This window comes from Botrytis sinoallii, assembly GCF_014898435.1.
Source record: "Botrytis sinoallii strain Bc 23 chromosome Unknown BSIN_025, whole genome shotgun sequence".
Taxonomy (NCBI): domain Eukaryota; kingdom Fungi; phylum Ascomycota; class Leotiomycetes; order Helotiales; family Sclerotiniaceae; genus Botrytis; species Botrytis sinoallii.
In genome coordinates this window covers 180,267-197,984 of record NW_024066052.1, presented here as the reverse complement: position 1 = coordinate 197,984, position 17,718 = coordinate 180,267, and the positions used below count along the sequence as shown (strand labels likewise).

General features: G+C 43.7%; 5 protein-coding genes across 5 annotated transcripts; 3 read left to right on the top strand and 2 right to left on the bottom strand.

Moving 5' to 3' along the window:
- Nucleotides 1–1,419: 1,419 nt before the first annotated feature.
- On the top strand, nucleotides 1,420–4,265 carry EAF02_010386 (uncharacterized protein; the record flags this gene model as incomplete). The annotated part of the gene is made up of 10 exons (XM_038906434.1): nucleotides 1,420–1,473; nucleotides 1,527–2,540; nucleotides 2,593–2,724; nucleotides 2,779–2,880; nucleotides 2,931–3,040; nucleotides 3,090–3,225; nucleotides 3,285–3,577; nucleotides 3,664–3,799; nucleotides 3,852–4,105; nucleotides 4,184–4,265. 10 exons carry the CDS (start codon nucleotides 1,420–1,422, stop codon nucleotides 4,263–4,265), a joined length of 2,313 nt encoding a protein of 770 aa, XP_038753698.1.
- A 299-nt stretch (nucleotides 4,266–4,564) lies between these two features.
- EAF02_010385 (uncharacterized protein) lies at nucleotides 4,565–5,816 on the bottom strand (the record flags this gene model as incomplete). Its single annotated transcript, XM_038906433.1, has 5 exons — nucleotides 4,565–4,683; nucleotides 4,763–5,435; nucleotides 5,489–5,545; nucleotides 5,597–5,610; nucleotides 5,699–5,816. 5 exons carry the CDS (start codon nucleotides 5,814–5,816, stop codon nucleotides 4,565–4,567), a joined length of 981 nt encoding a protein of 326 aa, XP_038753697.1.
- Nucleotides 5,817–7,028: 1,212 nt separating this feature from the next.
- On the top strand, nucleotides 7,029–8,565 carry EAF02_010384 (uncharacterized protein; the record flags this gene model as incomplete). Its single annotated transcript, XM_038906432.1, has 4 exons — nucleotides 7,029–7,117; nucleotides 7,222–7,375; nucleotides 7,587–8,181; nucleotides 8,368–8,565. The coding sequence occupies 3 exons, from the start codon at nucleotides 7,029–7,031 to the stop codon at nucleotides 7,956–7,958; spliced, it is 615 nt and encodes a 204-aa protein (XP_038753696.1). The 3' UTR covers nucleotides 7,959–8,181; nucleotides 8,368–8,565.
- A 2,763-nt stretch (nucleotides 8,566–11,328) lies between these two features.
- On the top strand, nucleotides 11,329–14,263 carry EAF02_010383 (uncharacterized protein; the record flags this gene model as incomplete). The annotated part of the gene is made up of 9 exons (XM_038906431.1): nucleotides 11,329–11,388; nucleotides 11,522–11,538; nucleotides 11,590–11,628; nucleotides 11,679–12,130; nucleotides 12,184–12,287; nucleotides 12,738–13,301; nucleotides 13,370–13,485; nucleotides 13,579–13,697; nucleotides 13,800–14,263. 9 exons carry the CDS (start codon nucleotides 11,329–11,331, stop codon nucleotides 14,261–14,263), a joined length of 1,935 nt encoding a protein of 644 aa, XP_038753695.1.
- Nucleotides 14,264–15,711: 1,448 nt separating this feature from the next.
- On the bottom strand, nucleotides 15,712–17,712 carry EAF02_010382 (uncharacterized protein). Its single transcript, XM_038906430.1, has 6 exons — nucleotides 17,484–17,712; nucleotides 17,199–17,431; nucleotides 16,720–17,138; nucleotides 16,577–16,667; nucleotides 16,157–16,525; nucleotides 15,712–16,106 (listed from the first exon to the last, which is right to left on the bottom strand). Exons 1-6 carry the CDS (start codon nucleotides 17,614–17,616, stop codon nucleotides 15,909–15,911), a joined length of 1,443 nt encoding a protein of 480 aa, XP_038753694.1. The 5' UTR covers nucleotides 17,617–17,712; the 3' UTR covers nucleotides 15,712–15,908.
- Between the last annotated feature and the right edge of the window lie 6 nt (nucleotides 17,713–17,718).

Here is a 17,718-nt window from a genome sequence, read left to right as displayed (position 1 = left end):
GGAGGGCCAATCAGAATTTTCTCTTGAGGTTTGTATCGTGTGAATGACCGACCTCTCGTCGTTACCGGTGGACCGGAGAAAAATACTAAAAAGTAACAGGCAGGTAAAATCTTCCTTGGACTTTGTATCCTACCAAACATCCATCGACACGCCATCTCCACTGTAGGAAATATACAGATGACATGGAGCTGTTGGGTTGGACCTTGAAATTATATATTCCGCCAAAGATCTATCATTATTCACGAAGAACGCCATAGACCTATAAGTGGATATATTCCAAGGTAAAATGAGCATATCAGCCAGGTAATATTGTTGGCAGCTCAACAGTCAAGTTGTTGAGTGACTTGATTTCAACCCTCAATTGGACTCGAATTATTTCTGGATCTTGATTCTTACTCGGCAATACTCCTTCATTCACTGCAGCTGGCCGGCTTGAAAATCTGGCTTTGAGTTGAGCTACCAGTTTACTTCATTTTAGCTATCAGGTATCTTACAGATTGAGCCTGACCGAATGTAGAACTGGAGTAATCTTTATACCTAGATCTAGTAGGATCATAGGAGTAAAACAAAAGAGTGCCCTGGCGATCAAGTCTCTTGCTTCATCGACAATCGTCTCTCATGAAGATCCCCCCTTCGCTCTTTCCTCTTGGTCAAGAAAGTCCGGGATTGCTGAGCACTAGCAAATCTCGAGACAATTTGATACTTCATCCAAGATCATCACTCTCAATAGATCTAATACATAGCCTAAGGAAGTGATGATTGAGAACCTCTAATCATTATTTCTGTACTCATAGATATATATTAAAGGCGTGAAAAGAAATAGGAGAAGAGCAATATAATCCTATGCGGCGGCTCTGATGATTTGAAAATAGTTGAAGCCGGCACATCTTCGGTAATGGATCGAGTAATCATCAGAAGAACTCAGACTCTGATATATACTTGGTGTGCACAAGTACATCGCAACTTGAGTAAAGTCATCCAATTCCATATCTCTCTTTAGCAGCTGTCTCAAGCTCCCATTTCCCTGTCTAATAATATATCTGCATCTTTGATGTTCTCGAAGAGTCTCTTGGAATTATCACCATACCTTACATACACTTTATGAGGGTTTGTTGAGGGGCACAAGAGATCATTTTCAACACCACAAAGACTCAGACAGTGGTTATTAAGAGCAGGTTTGATATTTCATTCTGTCAGAAGAGGGTTGTATCTTAAGATTGGGTAGTTGTGAGTCCGAGCTTGACCTAGGCCCAAGGTTAATCCGATCCGCCTTCAGCCTGGCCCTCGAACATCATCAGGAAACCACGAGGGAGGAGAATATTATATTACAAGTAGTTCTCCATTGATATTTTATGGTCTAAACTGGAGCCTTTCATGGTCTAGATTGTCGTCACAAGCTTGAAACCCAAGTTCTTCAGTATGCCGCCTCGAAAAACTGTGCAATATGATGATTACAGGCAAGCTGTTCAACAGGTATGCCTTGTCACAATATCTATACTACTCCCATAACTGACCCACGGAAATAGATTATACTGTCTTCCTCTGATGCTGATTATCTGGATCAACTAATACCCGCCCTAAAGGACGCTACCCTATCCAATAGAACTCCTGTACTCATACGAAGTTTATCACAATATGCGGATGATCGCGAGGCTGACATCGAACGGATTGGTTTGACAAAGCACGAAGAATTCCTAGCATCCGTCAATCAGCTCCAACAAGTTCGAGAAGGAACCTCCCAACTTACATCCGAAATTCTAAAGCTCAATCAATCCATTCAGGCGAGCACAGAAAAACTAGCTGCACAAAAGGAGGCATTGGTGGACACAAGGTCTGTCCGTCAGAATATTGCGGAAGCTTCTGAGGCGTTGAAGGAATCCTTGAAAGTTTTGCATGCCGTGAATCAAGCACATGATTTAATACGGAAGAAGAAATACTATGCAGCTCTGAAGGCGCTGGACGATTTACAGAACGAGCATTTGATTCCAACAATTCAGAACAAATATGCTACCCAACATACCCTCGCAGAAATAATTCAAAAGTCGATTCCCTCCTCTCAGAAAGCTATCTCGGAAGCAGTAATGAGTGATTTGAATACCTGGCTCTATCGCATCCGTGAGACGTCTCAGTTCTTAGGGGAAGTGGCATTCTATCATACAAATATTCGACGGAGCAGGCAGAAGGAGCGCATGGAGGCAAATCCGTATCTTCGAAACTTCAAACTAAATTCAGCCATCGAGCTGGTCTATGATGAAAGTGAGGAATTTGATGTGTTGAACAATGAGGAGCTCCAAGTTGATTTCGACCCCTTATTTGAGTGTTTACATATTCACGAGGCACTCGGTCAGATTGAGAAATTCAAAAGCGAATATGCTGCCACAAGAAGGCAGCAGAAAGATTTGCTGCTGCCCAGCTCCGTGAACTTAACCGATGAAGAGAGCGAACATTTCTTAAGTGCCTTGCTGGAAGGTATTGCTGGCTTCGCTATAATAGAAAAGGCTACTATGCGGAAAGTCCATAATTTGCGTTCCCCAGTTGATGTAGGCCAAAATTTGTTCATTGAGAAAGTGTAGATCAGCTAATATTCTCTAGGTCGATGAGTTGTGGGATTCGATGTGTCATGCCGCCATCAACGCAGTTTCCAAAGCTTTGGATGAATTCGATAACCCGGATGTTATTCTGCAAACCAAAAATGTGATAGCATTGTTCATCCAGACAATGGAGGTAAGCTTGCAAAGCACGATGTAAATGGTCAAAAATACTAACTTTAGGTCTTAGGGCTGGGGATATTCAGTGGCCATATTAGATACTTATGTGCTTAAGCTTTTCTACAGATATGCTGATTTGTTGAAACGGAAATTCAGTACAGACTTTCAACAGGTCAGTAGCTTTTCCGAGGGCCTAGTGGATATGGGGCTGACCTTTACCAGATTGTGTCTACGGATGAATACATGCCTATGCCTGTCAACAGCGAAGAAGACTTTGACAAAATCATTCAAGTCAGTTGGTACGTTCCAGACAAACCAAAAGAAGAGTACACGTAAGTCGAAAGAATCGTCATCTGCTTTTATCATTCTGACGATTGTTAGATTCCCTGGTGTATTGCCATTCTCCCAGATGTATCCGATGTGTTGTATAGATATCAGGAATTTTTTGAACCGATTTTACTTCATAATGGATGATCACTTTCAACAGCCAAATATTATTGATGAGACACTTAAGAAGGTATGCATTACTGGTTCTGCTTTGCTGCTCTCATCCAAACTAATTTTGTCCTTCTCCAGTCGATAGATGAGCTTCTTTCCGAGGATATCTGTGACCCGCTCGTGGAAAAGCTGAGTACCCAGTACCTGGGCCAGATTGTCCAAATCCTCATAAACCTTGAGTATTTCGAATCAGCGAGTAGAGAATTAGAACAACTTCTCTTAGCCGCACGATCATCCACATCGGCTGGTGGGCCAATTGTTCTTGCTGCTACAGAGAAGTTCTCAAGCAGTAAGAAAGACGCGGAAAAGCGTATTTTCGAAGTAGTCAACTCCAAGATAGACGATTTGGTCGAGACAGCAGATTATGATTGGTGAGAATTCTCGGTTCATTATCTTCTCTCCCAAATTTGACTAACGATTCACCCACTCTAGGATGGCACCTTCTCTAGTATCCGAGCCCAGAAGTAAACTACATGCAAACCCTTACAACCTATCTTTCCAACATCATGAGCTCCACTCTCCTTACCCTGCCCCGCGAGATCAAAGAACTCATTTACTTCGACGCTCTCTCCCACGCCGCAAATATGATCCTAGTAAGCTTGGCCTTGACCATGTCCTAATTCACAACAACTAATCACCCACTAGGCTATTCCTCTTTCCCCCGAAGTCAAAAAAATTAATCCCCACGGCGTCGCCGCGCTCGCAAAAGACGTAGCCTACCTCTCCGAATTCGTCGATTCCCTTGACAACGCTCTTATCCTCAAAGAGAATCTGGATGAATTACAACAAACAGTTTATTTGATGCAGACAGACAATCCGGATGAGTTTTTCGATATCAGTACCAGGAATAAGAAGTTCGGAAGAGTGGATGCTTTGAACGGGCCTAAGATTTTGGAAAAGTACGTCCGCTTGCTTGTGATATGATGTTTTCAGAAAGATTGTGTTTCTGGATATGTTCTAACTTTTTTTGTTTACAGACTTACTCATACAATTACGAGTCCGGCGAAGCCAGATCGTCTTGCTGGATTTTCGTCAAGGTTTGGCATGAACAAGTCATAGATATATGGACATTTCGATCAGCCCCTCTCTCCATGAACAACAAGGACAATTTTATGATCAAATGCACGTGTCACTCAGACATTCATCTGAAAATCATACGTCAACGCCAAATTTATTATCATAGTAGGTATCTGGGGGGAAATTGTATGGAATTCACATTCACATATCCTGCGCCTGTTCTTGCTGCAAAAAACCACAAAGCTAGACTACCTGAAAGATCATATCATATCTCCTCCGAACGCCGTCCCATCACACTTGACCGCCAATCAACAACGACTAAAGTATGGACCTCCATCATCTTATCCTACCTCATAATCACGCTCGCCTTCAGCATCAGCATCGCCGTCACCACCTTCCTGGCGTGGGTAATGATGCGTAGCGTCGGTATTAACTGGATCTTGACGGGGTTGATGTGGGACTTGGTACATTTGCTAAGGCTTCGTTAGATGAGGGTTAGGGAGGGGTAAATTGCATTAAAAGGGTTATGGGGGACGAACTTGTTGAGGTGAGGAGGCATGCTGGATATCCATATATCTCATTCATCTCGCCATACATTGGCTGTTGTGCGCCATACTGGCCAGGTTGACCGGGAGGAACTTGTGGTTGATACATGTTTGGTTGATGACGATATGGGTCTTGTTCTGGAGCAATGCCATGACCACCGAGAGAATAATCTTGAGGCATGGATTGTGGGTGAGGGGGGTGACCAGACTGTTGTGGAATATTGGATTGTTGAGGAGGAAGCTGTGCCGAACCGGGAGCAGCGCCGGGAATTTGTGGTGCGGCTTGTCCTGAACCAGAAGGTCTCTTTGCGTGAGCTGCGGCTTCTTCACGTGGAACAATATCAATCAGAAAATCAAACATGTCCGACTTGGCCAATGCAGAAGCAATATCCGATCGTTGCAAGGTGCGACGCTTATTTTCTTCGGCGTGGATCCATGCTCTCATAGTAAGTTCCGTGATAAAGATATCACATCCCTTGGCGAATAGGATTGGAGCTTCGGCGGAAATCATCTTTACTTCGGGATCGGCCTTCATGACTTTCTTGATACGTGCGAGGGGGAGCTGATGAAGCTTGTAGTCATGAGTGTCACCCTCAAGATGATTGATGATTTGTTGCCAATAGGTCGTAAGAATGTCCTTATATTGTCCATGCAGACCTTGGTTTACCTAGCCATCAAATTAGCTCTCGTCTTCCAAGTATCTAGATGATCAAAACTTACATTTGCCCACGCTCCTGTATAGAATTCTGGAACGGGCGCAAAACCTTGTTGAGATAGCTACTGCAACATTAGCGCAATTCGAAACGTATATATCTAAGTTATTCATACCAAGGCACTGGCACCTATTGCGCGAAATCAATTAGTATTTGCTTGATATAAATAGAGTAATCGAGAAATTAAGAAACGAATGAGTGGAAAGATTAAACATACCATAATGACCTCCTTGACTTGTATCATAAACAGGCTGTTGCGTCTGCGCCGGTCGTTGTTGTGAAGCGGATGGCTGCTGCTGTTGTCCATGGGACGAGCCGGGTGGTGGAGGATCCATATTTGTTTTTATGCTTGCTTCTCCCGATTCGTATCGAGGTTGTACGTGGGTAAAGATCTCGAAAGGTCGCGCTTCTGAGGTCTTTAAATATTTCCTCCAGCTGTCTTACTACGGCCGAAATTAATTGGCGCGAAGTGTATGAAGAGAAATAGAAAGGTTAGCCAAATATTTTAGGGGTACGGTCGACTCGTCTTCGTCTTCGTCTTCGAGACTCAAGATTCGTTACTCGGATGCTAGGTGACGGTGAGCGACGGCAGGCTAGCTGCAGATGGGCTGACTTGAATGATTCTGGAGAGGTTCAAAGTGGCATTGAATGCCTCTTTAATTGAGGAGCTTTGGCTTGCGCGACGACCGCGATGGATGGAGTAGCTTGTTTATGGAATTTGGGGGGTTTGATTGGTCGGAAGTTGATAAGGTTGTGGGAGCTTGATTGATGGGCGTACCAACTGTTTAGATGGTTGACGGATAAATAAGCGGCGACGCAGGGATTGGATGAATCATTCACCAGTGAACATGCTGAGGGGAAATTTCAGTGTTAGCTTGGCGGTTGGGGGCAGTTCTTCGGCTCGCTCTCAAGAATTTTATATGTACAAAGTATGTTCAATGAAAACTTCATCTATTGAAGAATAAAATGTTCAATTGAATTCGTTAGATGTTCTCATGATATATGTTATTATGCTACTTCAATGATACAAGAACGATGTCATATATGCAGGGTTTTGTGACAGCTCTTTCTTTCTTTTGTGCGTTGGCTCACCATATGAACAGGCGAACAGTGAGGCAAGAGTGCAAGGCAAAATATGAGGCAAGACGAGGCAAAAGGTACGTGGGGATTGGCACGACTGATGGATAAAGTAACGTAGGATTCGATTTGTATATTTTACCGGCAGGAGAAGAAGAATGGAGAGTTCTGGTTCTAGTTCTAGAACTCCAAGAGTTGTAGACACTTCCTAGTAGTATTTCTTCGTGTCTATCATGATATCTGCTTGGGTGACTATCCATATCTGCTCGAGATCTGAAAGTCTGAAAGTCACGAGCACGGACATTTTAATCTGGTAAGCTCCGTGATAACTAAGCTAGGATTAGCCTTAGTTTGCAGAAATAAATTTTAGGCGACCTTGATCCACCTAGAATATTTTATTTCTCTTAAAGCTCATCCAATCCTTCTCAACTTCATTCCAATTAATATCACCATCATCATCATCATCGAAGATGGCCGACAATGATCTTTCTGATGTTCAAATTGAGCAATTGTTGAAGGATGCTGAGGAGCGGATGAGAAATTGCAAAGGCAAGTCATCGTGAGCGATGATAGCTCTACCAAATTTTCTCTTCCAAAGTAAGTTTTACCCACGATGCGACTTGTTCAATTTTGAGCTTGGCTAACATATATTCTCCTTCACAGCCTTGGTAAAACTTCAACATCTGCAATTACTCCATACATCACATCGACAGGACACGTGGATGCTTCTCAACTCGTACCCGCCAAGGACAGAAAACTGGCCAATGGTGTACGAACGGTGGAAGATCCAATTGTGACGAAAGCTAAAGCTGCAAAGGTAAGAAATCAATCTACTTTATCTCCGCTGTGCCCTTCTGTGAGGAAAATTTATCCCATATAAACGGACGCAGGACCTGGCCCCGTCTTGGGCGTCAACCTGCACAAGCTGAAGACCCTTACATTCATAGTTACTCTGAGAAGAAGCCACTATACTAGACTTCTGATACAAATTTTGGGTTTGAACATCAAGCTAATATCATTACCAACAGGCGAAACAAGCTACTGCTGGAGCCAAGTGGTATAACATGCCTAAGACTGTGGTAACTCCTGAGCTCAAGCGCGACCTTCAACTCCTCCGTCTCAGAAGCGTATTTGACCCCAAACGTTTCTACAAAAAGGATTCGGCGAGAGCGGAAGTTCCAGAGTACTCTCAAGTAGGCACAGTCATCGAAGGTCCTACGGAGTTCTTTTCGGCCCGTCTCACCAACAAGGAACGCAAACAGACCTTTGTCGAACAAGTCCTTGCAGGCGAGAAGGCAAACCACAAATTCCGCAATAAGTACAATGATATCCAAGCTGCAAAGGCTAGTGGAAAGAAAGAACATTACAAGAAGATGAAGGCATTGAGAAAGAGAAGATGAGCGCACTGGGAGGTCGGAAGACATCATGACAAGTCAACTCTCCAGACTTGATCATAAATTACAGGCACGCCTCTGACATGATCTTAATGTCGAACCTTGCATTCAAGAATGTCCCAACTTTGATCACAAACACATACCAAGCCATCTTGATGAATACCAGAGTCTTAGCCACATTGCTACAGACGACTGTGTCTTGCAAGTTCTCTTTGCTATCATCTTATCGGTACGTTCAAAACTTTCTCTCAGCACTTCCCATCCCCCCAAATATGTTGTGATGAAAAACACAGTCAACAGTTATCCCTGTCTTAAAGAATACATGTGGATTTATAATTAGACTCTGAACATATTAACCATCTATATCCTTTTTTGTTGATTTGGTTTCAAGAATTGTTACTAACAATTTCATCAGATATTCTATTCTCGGTAGGTACTGTACTAAGTGAGGTGGTCACAATCAAATTTTGACTTGTCGCCGCATAGCTTCACACGCAGCATATGCGGGTCAACACGCAGTGTGGTTGATCCTTCAATGAAGAGTATACCCCATGGGTTCTTCTCCTCTTTAATGGGCAGAGGAGTCGAGAATGCCTCATGGCAACTTCAAAAGCTAAAGTCCGCTCTCATTTTATTTTTCGATAGATTTGGTCATCCATCTAGCCATCTTCACACTTTCAGAATAAAGATGCAGCAACAGAACATGATGCCTTCATGTATCCTTCAGATGCACTTGAGTAAATAGCAAAGAAATGAATAAATGAAAGACAATCATAATTATCTGTCATCACAAAATCCCATTGCTCGATAAATTTGTGAATGAGTGTCGTGACCCCAGCGTCCCTGAAATTGTACCACCCTCCCAAACTGTCCACAAACCATAATTAGCAAAAAATAGATCTCAAACTTTCACATAGAGTGGGGTGGTGGAACGCCAATCTCTCTTAGGGGGCTTGCTGCGAGACAATACGTCTTGACTTGAGCTTCACAATAGCCCCCCCCGCGTACCATGCCGAAAAAGTACTACAGCATACTTATTGCACCTTGTTATTCCAGGGGCTGCCTGTGGATTCCCCAAGCTCAAGTCTATTGTGTATTGTCAAATAGGCCAACATTGGTTCCCCGAAACCGAACGGGAAGTCTTACTCCACCTTTCGAAGTCAAGTGTCATCTTGTGTCCAATTCGTTCTATTATGATCATTCTCTCACTACCCATCGGCAGTTTTCTTGCTGATGATGTTACTGTTATTCTCTCTCCAGTTGAACTTTATGACGATGTTGTTGTCCACTCGCTTGGCTTGCTGGTATAAAGAGGAGGGCTTTAAGGGAGTTTGCATAGCTACTGCTGATTTGTTTTTCTGTGGCTGAGAAGTTCCCCCCTTGTGAAATTGAGTTTGGCGGGATACAGGGCCTTTTTGATTTTGAGAAGGAAGTATTAGGTTTCCCACTGGCATTTATGGGTTTTGCATGTTAGGAGTGGAGGAAGGACTTGTGAATTTCGTCAGTAGATTTCTTGTCGAGTACTCAGTTTATGTCTCGATAATGTTGTAGGAAATGGTATCATTTTCTTGGAAGTGTAGATTGCGGAACACTAATGCATTCCCTTTTAATGCTGTTCCGTGACGGAGCAATCGGCTTCGGGTCTTTGACTGGGAAGACAGAATACGGAGAGGCTGTTATACTTTTGGGGGATGGTGTTGAATAGTTCAAATAGAGAAGAGCGATAAATGAGAAGCTTGAAAGAGGGTTTTGCTAGGGCATATGTCAAGAGGTCTTGAGCTATCATTGAGAAGGTGGGTGTCTCGAAGCAGACCGTAGTCTCTATAACTGCTCCTTTTCTAGAAAGGATTGCAACGATAAGAAGGAAGATCAATCGATGCTCTCACATAAAGTGCAAGAAATACTCAATCCACTTAGCAAAATCCCGCGGGTATATCTAAAATGAGATCACTAACTTTTGGCCATTTTGTTCATATATTTGGCTGTGAAAGTGTACGCAATCAAGTTCATACATTACTCACATTCCGCCTAACGACTGACACATTCCCGGCTCTAGCTAGACGCTGTGGTGAGGTCTAATAAGCTCTGTACGTGAAGGGAGCTCGACTAGGTCATATATGTTTGCCGGACCAGGAAGACATACTTGCGAGAATAGAGACGGCATGGAATCTGATATCAGGCTCTTCTTATCCATAGTAGAGTCGATAAAGGTTCAAAGGGTAGCCCAAAGAACGATAGCCCAGGCCCAGGAATCTTAATGGTGTACGCAGTCACTCTCGATAGACTTTTAAGATTGGCTCCTCTCGGACGTCCATCATCCAATCCACCTACATCAGATACCTGGAAATGAGCCGTGTTCATCGACGCCAACATCCTTACAATTTCAAACAAAAACATGAGAAAGATTACAGTTCATGAATCAGATATTGACAGAGACTTCCTGGAGGAAAAAATAGTCATATTAATAGTACATGAAAGATAACTAAGGAAAGTGTTGTGGGATATTCCATACTCGAGGAATCTCTGTCAAGTTTTTACTTAGTGCTCTACACCAGCCGGTGCAATGCCGAAAACATCGTTTGGAGATTTATGAAGAAGCATGTCAACCACCCTTGTAGGCTAGCAGTGAGGTGTCACCGCCAGGATTATGCCTGAGAAATTTGTTTCGATCCTTCCAACACCAGAGCAGTTGATATAGGTTTCGTAAACACACTGACACTTTACTTGTTCAACTGTCTGGACGCCATATTCTCACCATCTAATCTGACCTATAAAGCTCACATAGAATACATAATCAAACTGAAGATGTATTAAGAGATGCCCATTTGCTACTTAGCTCAGGCGTTGATCGGAAGGTAGGATGCAGACTCTCGAAACCAACGTAACCTGAGGGTCGAAATTACCCAGATAGTTTATTTATACGAAGTTTTTATTGCCCACAAAATTACTTATTTTCTGTTGTCCCTCAGCCATCCGAAATCTCAAGGTTAAATGAGTCGAGCGGTGATTTCACCTGTAAACGTTGTGATTTCATGATGCTGGCCCCGGTGAGCTTGGGGTTTGCCTCCCGGTGAGCTCAATTGACAGGAGTAATTTGGGCGTTGGCAAGCTTGATTGGAGGATGTCTATAGCTTTCCTCTAGACCAAACACTATTGGTAATATCTAGAAAATGTATGTAGATTGCAAGGCCTATAGTATTCCATTCTTCAGCTGAGAACAATGCTTGAAAGTAACGAATGAACATCAAGATGGTTGAACCTGAAAGTGCCTCTCGGATAAATATCGGCTTTAGATATCCGAACCTCAAATTATTCGATATCATAGAACTCTACCCAAAAAGTCCAATTTAGCATTTCTCATAACTTTGAGCCAGGCATGGCTACTCCAATTTTCACGCGCATACCATGGCGCACAGTCAGTAGGCTGGGAGTATCGGTATGTCAATGAAAACACTTTACTGCGCAAGGAAGGAACACAATTGACAATATTCGCAGGCAAAACCAGTCCTTCTCGAATGCCCTTAAAACCACACATGTGCGGTTGTACCATTCACATCCCAGTCTGTTAGATATGCATCGAATCACCGTACGCACTTTCAATTCAATTATTGGAGCTTGGAGACTAACGATCTCACAGTGATGCACCAGAACCTGCCGCTGCAGGAACAGCCTCGATGTATTTACCTCGATAATCTCATAGATTGGCACTATCTAACCAGTCGACAGAACTCCACCCACAGCAGAACCTGCCGCCGAGGAACCATCCGACGAAGATGTCTTCAATGTCCGTTACCCCCGTAACGTTCAAGCAATCTACCTCAAGCCCCTCCGCCGCGAAGCAAAATACGGAGTCCCCTCATGCGATCTCCAACTCCGATCTTACAGTATTCGTAACCTAGAGTTCTTTTCCGATTTCGCTCTCCGCGCTGCATATTATCTCAAATTACCTGCATACGGACCTGTACCACTGCCTAGAATGATAGAGAGATGGACTGTTCCGAGATCGCATTTCGTCATAAGAAAGAGTCAAGAGAATTTTGAGAGAAAAACATTGAGGAGGTTGATTCAGATCAAGGATGGACACCCAGAGACCGTGAGCTTATGGTTGGCCTTTCTGAGGAAACACGCGTACTATGGGATAGGAATGAAGGCGAATGTTTGGGAGTATAATAAGATTGGTGAGTTTCTTCTCTGCTATGGGTGGGAATATCACTAATATGTGCATGAATAGGCGTGGGTAAAGCTATGGATGCTAGTATGGAGGAGATGAAGGAAGTTATGGAGCCACAATGGGAGTTGTTTGGTAGGGGGCAGAGTACTAAGACTGCAGATAAGGTTCTGGAGATTTTGAATAGAGAGAGCTTCAAAGCGGCTGCGGGAGGTAGCGCTCCGGGCATGAGGGTCGAGCCATGAGGTGGGCTTGCTTGAAATTCGTGAAAACATCCAACAAGGATTTGACGAATGAAAAGTAGATATGAAGAGGGAATACACATGGCCACACATGGACTGTGGAGTTTGGGACAAGTCTTGATGTATGATATGTATATGTAAAAGTAAATGAATCAAGACACTAGCACCAATGGATTTTTGTCGAGTAATTGTTCTTCTGCAGCAGTATTCACCTCCGATATGAAAGTTTCTTCGTTCCAAAATTGCATATGAAATCGAGAATAGTCACGTGCAATAGAAAATCAAATTTCAAGGCAGATCATTCCACTCGCGTGCAGCTACCCCTCCCTTTTCAATCGCCTCCCAAAAACCCCCCAAGCTGACCATGCTTAAAAGCTGCCCACCTCGGCAGATGCTTCAGAACGTGAAGTCACGAATTCTGCAAGTTACTGCCCCTCTGAATCATGTATCCAAACGACACCAAAGCACCCAACCCTCCCCGCCCAAAATAATTTTTTCCGGTATTCAGCCCACTGGAATACCGCATCTCGGAAACTATCTTGGGGCCTTGCAAAACTGGGTGCGGTTACAGGATACAGCGGAATCGAGTACGAAGTTATTCTACTCGATTGTGGATTATCATGCGATTACGATACCGCAGAAAAGGGAAGAGCTGAAGCGGTGGAAGAAGGAGAGTTTGGCGACGCTCTTGGCAATTGGATTGGATCCGGAGAGGAGTACGGTGTTTCATCAGAGTTCTGTAGGTGCTGTGTTCTTTTTATTCGGTATTGTGGGAGTGACAACGTGGTGAGAGATCAGGGTGTAAACGGAGATTTGGTTGGATTGGTAGTGAACGAAGCTGATTTTGTATGTTTGAAGGTTGCAGCACATACGGAGTTGATGTGGATATTGAGCTGCACGGCTTCGATGGGATATCTGTCTCGTATGACACAATGGAAGGTTTGTCTCTATCTCTCTGCCGCCGTTTTTTACATACTTCACTTGGCCATTTCACTGATATGCAACAGAGTAAATTATCTCTCGAAGATGATGCTTCACCATTAGATGGTGGCAAAAAATCGAAGCTCAAGTTGGGCTTGTTTTCGTATCCAGTTCTGCAAGCTGCGGATATTTTGGTTCATAGGTACGTATAGTAAACATCTACTCACTTCATCACATTTTCTTCCACATTCGTCTCTTTTGGCCTGCAAACGAAGCTGATAATATACAACGAAAGAGCAACCCACGTTCCTGTTGGTGAAGATCAAACCCAACATCTGGAATTCGCACGTGAATGCGCTACAAATTTCAACCATGCATATGGACCCCATCTCATTGCGCCCCAGACTCTCCTTTGTAAGTGTCTATTTATTCTTCACACCATCATTCTTCATATAATTTCGATCGCCAGAAATCAGCTTCAAATCAGCTTCACTCTAGAACTAAACACACCTCCAGCCCCAGCAAAACGTGTTATGTCCCTCCAAACCCCCACCCAAAAGATGTCTAAATCGCATCCCTCCCCAATCTCCAGCATCCGCCTTACCGACTCACCCAACACCATCACCAAAAAAATCTCATCTGCCCTGACTGACTCCCAGAACGCCGTTTCTTATTCACCCTCTGAGCGTCCTGGCGTTTCTAATCTTGTCACACTATGGTCATCATTTGATACCCAAAATCCAAAACGAACACCTGCGCAAATAGCCGAGGAATGCAAAGTAAAGAAGTTTACTTTGGCAGACTTGAAGCGGGAAACTGCTATTGCGGTGAACACGGGACTGGAGCCAATTAGAAAGAATTATGAGAGACTGTTGGGGGATGAAGGGTATGTGGAGGATGTTGCGAGGAAGGGAGGTGTTAAGGCGAGGGAGAATGCGGAGAGGACTATGGTTGAAGTTAGAGAGGCAGTGGGATTCTAGATGGACTTGAAGTGAGCGAGCGCAAATCTTTGCATTGGAAGGGCAATTATGCAAAAGTTATTCAAGTGTAAGGACGAGACTCTCTTGGCATGAAAAAAAGAGAACTGAGAATCACCTCTCTGTATCATATCAACGAAGCAAACAATAAATACACCAGCTATACATCACAGGCTTCACTTGATATTTCCATTGCTCTCTAGTCCTTCCTCTATCGACTCTCACAAATTCTTCTCTCCGTTCGTGCTTCATGAGGCTTTCCCAACTTCAATGACCTCATCTTCTTCGCTCACTCCCACAAACTCCCCTCGTCAATATCAGACGACATTACCCCAAAAACACATTCACTCCCACCGCCACCACCAGTCACCCACTCCACAGCTAAACAAACCACCACCTGCAACCAACAAAACGACAAAACGACAAAATAAAATAGCAAAAAAACCGGTCTAGGGGGAAAAACCCCTCTCTGAAGAGGGATTTTTATTTCGCAGCTATGCCCTTCGATATGGGGATAGTACAGTCGCGGCTCAAACACCAACACCCACCCTCTCGGGTGGTTAAAGCGCAATGGTCGACCAACTGCGCCAGGGCGACGCGATGTGGTGTTTGATGACGTTAGTTGAGGTTTTTGGATACATATATCTTTCTATAGGCAGTGAATGTATTTGGAATATGTTTACCTATGTAGGTAGGTACTTGCATACTTAGTGGGTAGGTATATTGGAGGCTATGTTGTCAAGGAATGGATCTTCTTGTGGGAGGTATTGATCCTTTGTTTTCAGCGTCTTGTCTTTGATATTGCACATCTATTGGATTTATCTGGAATTTTTAACCATGTGTCTGCGTATATATTCCAATTCAAGATGGATATACACACTGTTACCATGAATGGTCTAGATTCGCACTCATTGTCCCTCCACCCTCTATCCCAGAACATCTCACAAAGGACTTTTCACCTGAATCCACTTCCATAACGTAAGAGACGCTGTACCCGAATATCAGGCAATAGCGCCATGATACAAAGCAGCAGCGACATAAAACCATCTCGCAAACGCTATCCTCTAGTTCGTACGTGACCTGCAAACCTTTACTTTTTGTCCTCCTTAATTCGTTGTCCAGAGCTCAATCTATAGCGGTGGAAACCTCCGATCCCCAACATCGCAGCGCATTCTGTTAATGGGCGTGAGAATCCACAGGACGCCTCAGTACTCGATGGGAAACTGTCAAGCAGTGCCTAGAGTGCAAGAAAAGTCTACATTCTGAGAATACTTCAAGAGACTAGTGACAAGCAACGGGCAGGTGGTGAGTGTATTTGAGAGCTCGTCCTTCATCAGAAGCTGTAACTGATTTCATGTGAGTGTCTCTCCCTAGTCTCAAGATTTCAGTTCTTGTAGTCTTTCGTCGGGATTAGTCTCATAGATGCCATCACACAACTGTTCATAGCAAAATTGGAAGCAAGTAAATCTCTGATTTGATGTTTAATATCTATCGCCTGCTCCCCATTCATAAGATGCATCTTCTAGTCAAGGCTCTCAGATTGTATAACTTTTATGTTTATTGGAATTGCCTGTTCGGCTTTTCATTAATCCTCAGCGCTGGCATCTAATGTCTTTATTTCGTCCACTCGTTCAAAGCCAAACTCTATTTAGACTGACATATCCTTCAACTTCTCAGCCGCCTCAGCTGGAGTAGCACCGACAGGTGCGACCTTTGGTTTTGGTGCTTTCTCAACCTTACCCTTTGCTTTTTGGGATGTAGTATCTTTGGGCAATTCCTTGGAGAAAGGAATGAATTCAGGGGCGCCAGGGAGATATTTGCGGAGTGGCTCTGGAACGTTCAATCCCTAATTACAGTCAGCAAATAGAAACCCCCAGAAAGTTACTTTCTACTTACTTCTTCAGTTTGGAAATTCTCCAAAAGACAGCACAACGCACGCTCAGTTGCACACAAAGTAGAGTTAAGTGCGTGGACGTAGTTCTTACGAATTCCAGTTTGTGTCTTGGGTCCATATCTGATCTCAAGAGCTCTGGATTGGTAATCTGTGCAATTTGAGCAAGAGACAAGCTCCTTGTATTCTCCTTGGAAGGGGAACCAAGCCTCGAGATCATATTTCTTGGCAGCTGCGTTATTGAGAGCACCCGAGACGATTGCGACAACTCTGTATGGAACACCGAGGGATTGGTAGAACTCCTCCGAGAAGCTGATCATACGGTCAAACTCCTCCCATGACTTTTCTGGGTCGGTGAGAACGAATTGTTCAATCTAAAATGGTTAGAAAAAGCAGACTGAACTCATGCTACAAAGGATATATACCTTCTCAAATTGATGAACTCTAAAAATTCCCCATGCGTCCCTACCGTGAGAACCAGCCTCTCGTCTATAACATGAAGAGAAACCAGCATATCTTTGAGCTCAAGTCAGTTCAATATCTTTTCGCCCAGGTTTTCCTAACGTACCTGATAGGCATATCCTTAGCAGTCAACCACTCATCAGCATGGAAAGCTGAAATTGGCTGTTCAGAGGTAGCAATAAGATATTTATCGTTTTGGGCATCTCCATCAACAACTTTGTAAAGTTCTTCGTCGAATTGCTCCAACTGTGCGGTCTTCGCCATGTATTCCTTCAACATAAATTGAGGAGTCTGTAATGGTGTATATCCCTTGCTATCCAAGAACTCCAAGCCATAATTGATCAAGGCCTGATTCAAGAAGACACCCCACTTCTTTAAGAAATAACCTCTGTGTCCTACAACCTTAACACCGCGCTCTGGATCATAACCATCCAATCTTGTCAGAACCTCATGATGCGAAAGAACGTCCTTCTTCTCAACAGTGACACCTTGGGGGGCCCATTTACGCAGTTCTTCGTTGTGATCCTAGTACCCATTAGCCACACCGGAGCTGAAGAACATCGTATGCTGCCAATGTAAAAATACCTCGTCATTGTTCACAGGCACAGATTCATGAACAAGGTTGCCAATTGTGCCAATCTTCTTGTTTAAAAGTACTTCTTTCTCTGCTGCGGCATCATCCCAAGTCTTCTTCTCCTTCGTTAAATCGGCCTTCTTTTGTAATAATTCGGTAGCATCCTCCTTGGCCTTCTTTTTTGCGCCAATCTCTTTTTGAGTTTCGTTGATCTTGCTGTTGACCTGTGTAGCTGCGTACTGGGCTGCGATCATTTGTGAGTATCTATGTACTTGGGCTTGTGTTTACTGGCTTACTTTTGCGGTGATCCTCATACATAGCAATCACTTCATCAACAACCTCTTCAGGAGCATATCTGCGGCGCTGAGAGTCCTTGATCTTTTGTGGGTTTCCACCCCTCTCAGTAATGAAATCGTTAACGTCAAGCATTTTGAAAATAGTTTAACACACTCAAATATGTATGCGACGAGGAATCCTGTGTATTTGGGCCGGTCAACTTTTTGAGTCACTAGTAAATTGTTCAAAGTACGA

Coding starts and splice junctions, on each gene's coding strand:
- EAF02_010382 (XM_038906430.1), bottom strand. CDS start 17,616: ATGCTTGACGTTAACGATTTCATTACTGAGAGGGGTGGAAACCCACAA. Junction 17,432..17,483: donor GTATGAGGATCACCGCAAAA/GTAAGCCAGTAA, acceptor AAATGATCGCAG/CCCAGTACGCAGCTACACAG. Junction 17,139..17,198: donor TGCCTGTGAACAATGACGAG/GTATTTTTACAT, acceptor AATGGGTACTAG/GATCACAACGAAGAACTGCG.